Genomic DNA, 7,312 nt, shown 5'->3' with positions numbered 1-7,312 from the left:
TGACCTTATTGGTAAATTGCCAGCGATGGTAACCATTTGGTTAGAGCTTTTTATTTCACTCGCTTATTTCATGTGGGTGCTATCGTCGAACCATTAAAATCAGGGCAAATCCAGGAAAACGTTATGAGGAAAAAAGAACATTGTGTATCCAGCAATGATGCACAAATATCACTCTCTAGGTCGCTATTATTTCACGATATAAAGATGAGGCAGGGTGACGACTTATTTTAAACTTACAAAACACTTAAGAAAACATATTGATTTTATTTTACTTAAACTGTACAAGTGACATTTATTTTTTTTTTACTAACTGAAATTTGAAACAACATCTAAAAATGACATTTATTAAATAGAAAATAATGAAGGATTAAAAGGTGGAAAAAGAAGGTTTCCATTTGTTTACTGTACAGAGTAGAAAAAAATAATGAGATTGTGCTAAAAATGGAATCCATAATGTTGTACCCTGATACAGTGATTAGGCCTCTCAAAAAATGATCAACAATTATTTTACACAACAATTCAATGGCCTTGCCATCTTATTATAACATCTTGGCCTCTTTGGTTCCATTACGTATAATACATTTTGCACAAAATTCAATTTACCACTATAAAAATAACTTTTTGATCAATGGCAGTTTTACTTTATTATTATTTTAGCTAAATCCCGCAACTTTTCAGTGCAAACATTGTAACAATCAGTCGCTCTGGAGAGCAAGCGAAAGATCACATTTCAAGTATTGATAAGAGAGTTAAAGACTACCAGAAGAGAAACTCGGGACTCGATATATACGAAAGTCAGTAACGAAACTTTGCATAGCTCATGCGGCACTTTATTCCAACAGGATGATGTGAGCAAGGGTAGGTGCACCACTCAGTACCCTTTTCAAGGCATTTCAATATGCAAGTGCTATGAAGTTGTGCATTTCGAAGAGTTTTTTTTTTTTTTTTTTTTTTTACAAGTGCTGTTTTGCACCGTAACCGAATGGACAATATGGCAACTCCTCCACAGACCAGGAAGTGATGAGGCTTTTTCAGTCCAGACCCTCTGGGTGTGGCCGCGCCCGCAGGCCGAGTGGTTGTCTGCGCCCAGGCAGAGGGAAGCCGTCCGGGTCCTGCCTGATGTGAAGGAGCTGCTGTCGACCTGCTGGACCTGGTTCCACCCAAACCGCCAAAGCGCGGAGTCCATCATAAGCGGAGCACCGCAAAGTCACTGAGATGCTACCGAAGTGCTGTTCTTTATATTAAGAAATAAGTTGCTGATGATGCTGAAGTTATCAGCTGCTAGCTTAAGTACTTATTGAGACTGTGCCAGTATGCTGACCGTTAAGTTCCCAAATGTCCCCCTCTTTCCAAGGGCATTGGTGGTCCATTTTTTTTTTTTTTTTGAGGAAATCTACAAAAATAAAAAATAAACATTTAGTGATTTCCCTCACTTCCCGAGCCTTTGTGTCCATCGTGTGACTGACCTGCACATTTGAGCAGAATTAGACCATCCGTCTGACCAGCCTCGCTTCGTGCACACACTCGTGTGTGATTGTATGTGTGTTTTATGGACGCTTAATAACATATATCTACTATATGTGGTACAAAAGGTCCATAAATATGGTTTCTCTGGATAGCAGTTCCCTTTGGCGAACGGCGTGTCAAGCACACCCGCACTCTTCCACGATCATGTTGGGAACGTCCCTTTTGACAATGTTGTATTCGTCATCAAAGTACAGCATGGACATGGTGCTGAGCTTGGTGGGGATGCAGCACGAGTTGACCGACCCAGGGCTCATGCCCCGCATACGGTACTGGTTCACCACGGCCGCGTGGAACGACGAGGCCGATCCCGGCACTCCGGCCATGTAGGCCGGACAGCTGCCCTCGCAGTAGTTCCCATAGTAACCGGCTGGCGCTATGATCCAGTCGTTCCAGCCGATCAGCCGGAAGTCGATGTAGAATTGCTGTCGGCAGCACAGGCCGCCGTTGTTCCCGTCGCACTCCAGGCCCCGCTTGCGGATGCGGTGTTTCCCGTCGGCCTGCCGCGCTCGCACCATGAGGAAGGGCCGGTGCGAGGGGTCGCTGGCTTCCACCATCACCGGCAGCACGCCGGCCGCCTCGCAGCCCTCGCACCGGATGCTGAGGTCCTGCCGCCGGCCGCCTTTGCCCAACACGGCCCTGACGGCCTCCGAGAGCGGGAAGGTGTGCCAGCCGCTGCGCTTCAGCTCCACGCGCTTCTCCACCAGCCTCCAGCGGCTGCCCTGCACCGCCGACTCCTGGAAGTGCACCTTCACCGTCACCTTGCGCCGGAGGCCTTTCTCTGGGCCGCCCGGCAGGAGCCTAAAGTAGAGCCAGAGGCTGGCCTGCGACACAAAGAGGTTCTGGTTCCCTTCGTTGGAGATCATGAAGTAAAGGCTGGACTTGGACGTCGCCGGCTCATCTGCGGGACAAGAAAATGTTTTCAGCGTTAATTATGTGACCACGACATTCGTACCGTCGTGCTCCCGGCTACAGAAAGCAGCCGATCTAAGGCAAATTGGCAAGGAGAATGCCATGTAACCATGTGGTATGGACTGCCACCCGCTTGACAACTCTGAAATATGCAAAAATGCTGCGGGTCCTTTTAGATCTAATTTACAATACACACGTTACACTAATTTGCTCTCATTTCTTCCAAAACCGCCGTGCCGTTGCCAAGTGGAAAGTGAGAGCGCGTTTCCTCGGGCGCTCTGTCACCTACGGTACGGTACGGCGTCTGACTGGGCTGCGGGGCTGGCCGGGTTGGCGGGGAGAGAGCGCCGCTCTGGGAACGGGCCCATTTGGCTCCAGGGGGCGAGCTGCAGATGCACGGGCCGTACGGGGACGGGGGAGGTGGGTGGGGTGTGGGTTCAGCCCCCGGGGGGTTCACTGAGTTCACAGCGAGGGTTCTGAAAAACCTGGAGCTCCGGGAACCCCCAGAGACTGACAGCACAATGCTCGCCGCGCGCTATTAAGAGACAGCCGTGGCACGGCCTGGCATTGAACGTGTGGCCTTCAAGCAAAAAAGCATGATGGGGCAAAAAAAATAAAAATAAAAGTCATTTACATGACACTGGCCACTTTTTCAAACCCTGATGCCAAAAGATTTCAATCGCCGGTTCTTTTGGCGGGTTCTCCCTTTGTACGCTCGATCCTTTCTTTTTCTTTTTTAGACTGTAGATAACTACAGAAACTGTCCTAATGCTGGGTTTTAACAAATTAATTATATTCTCTCTGATGCCAGCCCCTGGCACGAGATGAGACGGTTGGACCGCCGTGTTTGCAAACTGATTAGCTGGGTCAGTGTCAACAGCTCACCTCTCGAGATGGACCAGTTCTCTGCCCCCCCCCCCGTCTCAAACACGCGGCTCTGTTCAGACTCGTTCGCTTCCCCCCCGGCAAAACCCCTGGCAGCTACGCAGTCAGAGCTCGGAAAAGAAAAAAAACCTCTCCTCGCAGGCACAGTATCGAATGTTGGGAAGTGTGTAGAGAGAAGTCGCGCTGAAGTGCAAATCCGGCACTCAATCGATTCTTAACAGCTTTCGTCTCGTCTAACTGCCGTCGCGGTGCCCCTGGCTACAACTTCTCACCCGGCCTTGACAGCTCGAGCGTGCGCCGCGCTCCCCGACAAGTTCCGCGCCGGCCGGTGACGGATCCTGGGCTACGGCGAGCGGCCGGGACGCCGGAGTTCGACTGGACAAGCCAGTTTTCGGCTTTTCTGCTCGGATGGGGGGCTAGGTGTGTTGCTCAGGGTGCGTCTCCGTGGTTATAGGGCGGTAGTGGACACTCACCTGTGAACCAGAAGACCCAGGTTCAAATCCCACTTACTACCATTGTGTCCCTGAGCAGGAGACTTAACCCTGAGTATCACCAGGGGGGGACTGTCCCTGTACCTACTGATTGTAAGTCAGTATGTTATCTAGTTAAGTATCATGCTCGCTGTAGTGGGCCTGGAGCCTGCACATATGTGGTTTAAAGGCAGCTATCCTTGGACTGGGGACAAACGGCCACGTTACCAACCATCAACCATCGTGGAGATGATCGTCAACCATCGCAGTTAAGATTGTCATTGTGAAACAATACAGAGCAGCACACGGTGACACAACGAAATGTGTCCTCTGCTTTTAACCATCATGTGGGCAGCCATGAATGGAGCCCGGGGAGCAGTGTGATAGGCGCCTGGGGAGGATAGGCCATGATAGGTCGCCTGGGGACGATAGGCCATGATAGGCACCCGGGTGACAATAGGCCATTATAGGCACCTCTGGATGATCCTTGGCTCAGTGGCACCTCAGTGGTACCTTGGCAGACTTGAACCAGCAACCTTCCTATTAGGGGTCCACTTCCTTACCCGCTAGGCCACCACTGCCCCAAGGAGGAGTTCCATAACCGCTCGGCTATGGGCACCTGGGAAAGCCGCCAGACCCATGTCATTTTCAGGCACCGTGGGATGACTTGACTCAGTCACAGTGCGAGTGCCATGAAGTGTCCTCACCTGTCTCTCGGTCAGATTTAGTCCTTTTCTTTTTGTAAGATCACATCATGTTTCTGCGCCGGGATCAAATATCAAAAAGCATCAGTGCAAATGGGATATGACTGACTGACACCTCCTGATGAGGGAAGAGGTCCTGTTGCAAGCTCTGTGACCCTTTGAGGACGGTGCCACTGTGAATAATATCAAATAATGAAGCCTCAATTCCCTGCGGGTGCCGAACCAGTCACCGGGAGTTCACTGGGTCCAAGCGGCTATATACCGACAAATGAGAAGCTCGCGCTCACCCTTCTGCCCCCGCTCCCCGCTTCCCCTCTCCTCCCGCTCCGCTCCTGTGGCTACGGGACACCGAATCCTTCTGAAACGGCCCCCGGGACAGTGTCAACGGAGACGTGGCGTTGGCAGCCATCCTCACCTGCACCCTTGGCAGCTCCCGCCCCTCCCTCCCCACTTATGAGGAGCGTTGAGAGATAAGCGCCGGACCGGTACCCTGATAGACCGCACGGCAAAACCCATTACGGGGTGAGGCGAGAATCGGACCCCGTCTTCTCCTCCTACGACCTGCTCCCTTCATGACAGTTTTTCCTCTTTTTTTTTTTTTTTTTTTTTTTTTTAATTGACATCTTGATCGCCATGCGCCCGCACCGCCGCAGAAAGCCCCGGGGGCTTGTCCCGGTGCCATGCCCGGGCTGGCAGCCTCCACTCGGGCGGCGAGTGCCAGCTGGAAAACACCGGGTCCAGGGAGCAGGGACCACGGCCAGTTCCACGCCACCGCGCCGCTCGAGGGTTAAAGAGCGTCGGGGATAATGGAGAAAGCATGCGAAGGGGCCCGACTTTGATATTTCAAAAGCATTCTTCAGAAAACTGCGATATGAGCAAAACCAACCCCCCACCACCACCACCGCAACCCGCCCCAAAGCCACCGCCCCATCGCTCCACCCCACCCTCTGTCACCCACCACGACTCGAATGTCTCATGCATTATTCTGAGTGATTTCTTTTGTATTCTTTTGTTTTTTTTGTTCCCAATGTTGACATATTGGGTTTAGCAAGAACGCACAGTGCTCTCCAATAATTGCCTGGCTTTTGTTCTCTTGTCATGAGTGTGTTCAGATCAGTCTTATTGGGGAAAAGGGGGTTAGGAAACCGTCCAGGCCACGAGTGTACTTTCATAGGCCAGCAGATAAGAGGGCCGCCATATCACGAGGCGGCCCGATTCATCACATTTGTGGGAAAAAAAAAAAAAAAAACGTCACAACGTCATTACGCGAGAGTCGCTGCGGTTATTAAACGGGCTTCTTCAAATAAAATGCGCTATGAAATATGGAAACATTCATGCAATACTTTTTTCTATATAAATGTATAATTTCGCTCCATTCAACCTCTGCAGACGTAAGAAATATGTCAAAAGTATTTAGTCAGTAGCAGTAATAGTAGTAGTAGTACGCGCGGCATACCCGACTCCGCGAAGCTGATGATCTCCGACGTCTCCTCCTGCACCTCGTTGTTGTAGGTCGCCTGGCCGTCCAGGTTGGGGATCTCCACCCTGCCGTCCTCCCGCACCTTGCCGGCGTGCAGCTTGCGCAGCGCCGTCACCATGGCCGCTTTGGGGATGGGGTGCGTGATGTTGGGCCTCTGGCGCATCTGCAGCCGGTTGAGGATGTGGCGCTTCACCGCCTCCAGGAAGTCCACGTCCAGCCGCTCGGGCTCGCCGGGACGCGCCAGTCCGCAGGACGCGCACGACTCCTGGGCCGCCGCCTGGCTCTCGGGTCCCGGCGTCAGGGCGCCGCCGACGCAGAGGAAACACGACGTGAAGTACGCCAGGGCTACGACGCACCTCCTCATCTTCTTCTTTTTTTTTTTTTTGTTTTTTTTTTTTTTTGTATTCTTCGCAGAATCGACGCGCGTCTGAAGACGTTTTTTAGTTAAAAAAAAGAAAAGAAAAAAAGGTCCCTTTATAAAGCCGCCGTCCCACCTGCGCGCACCGGAGTCCGGTCCATGGACGACAACTTCGGTTCGAGTTGGGCAGCTCAGGTCGCCTGCAGCTCCAGCAGGAAACAGTTCAGAAGCGCAGAAACCAACATTGGATTAAAAAGCCCTCCGGATAATAATAATAATAAAAGAAGAAGAAGAAGAAGAAGCTGGAAACGCTATCCTTCCATCACGAACGGGTTCTTCTTTCTTTCGTTCTTTCTTTCTTCGGGAAGAAAAACTGTATCCGCGAGGAAGAAACAAAGTAGCAACAGTGCGGCGCGGAACGGACGAGGATGGATTCGGACCGAAGATGAAGATGAAGGAGGAGGAGGAGGAGGAGGAGGAAGAGCGACGTCGTCCTCCGCAATCACGACACCGAGGGCGCACTGGAGCCTCCGCTTCCCTCCAACTGTTTTATAGCCCGGCCGCCGCGACCACGTGGCCGCGGGTTCGGCCACTGAGCGCGGCCGACCTCGGGGTACGAGCCGCGCGATCCGGCCGCGGAGGGGGAATAAAGCCACGCCGCGTCCCCCGTTACCCCCGTTACCCCCGCGCCGCAGTTTACTTTAAAAACGAGCCCCGCCGGTCTGTCACCTTCCAGCTGGTGACACGCGTCGGTCACCGGACGTCACAGACGAGTCGCAATTACGGCACTTTTTTTTGCGCGCGTTAATAACTGTTTATTTGTGTTTACTTTTGCAAATAAAGCTTGATTTTATTTTTGTGTAATTTAGTTTAATGATTTTTTTCATTTGTATTCATGGCTTCCTAATCTAACGTAGATTGTAAATATTGTTTATAATTTAACCACCATTTTGTGTCGGCATAACCCATTTAAACCTAA

The 7,312-nt window shown here is 51.4% G+C and overlaps 1 protein-coding gene across 1 annotated transcript; it reads right to left on the bottom strand.

Annotated features, from left to right (window-relative positions):
* Positions 1–244: 244 nt before the first annotated feature.
* Positions 245–6,842, bottom strand: inhbb (inhibin subunit beta B). The gene is made up of 2 exons (XM_028992119.1): positions 5,952–6,842; positions 245–2,425 (listed from the first exon to the last, which is right to left on the bottom strand). Exons 1-2 carry the CDS (start codon positions 6,337–6,339, stop codon positions 1,644–1,646), a joined length of 1,170 nt encoding a protein of 389 aa, XP_028847952.1. The 5' UTR covers positions 6,340–6,842; the 3' UTR covers positions 245–1,643.
* Positions 6,843–7,312: the final 470 nt, after the last annotated feature.

The sequence above is a fragment of the Denticeps clupeoides genome, chromosome 9 (genome assembly GCF_900700375.1).
Source record: "Denticeps clupeoides chromosome 9, fDenClu1.1, whole genome shotgun sequence".
Taxonomy (NCBI): domain Eukaryota; kingdom Metazoa; phylum Chordata; class Actinopteri; order Clupeiformes; family Denticipitidae; genus Denticeps; species Denticeps clupeoides.
The sequence above is the reverse complement of the archived record's forward strand: the minus strand, read 5'-3'. Positions and strand labels throughout refer to the sequence as shown.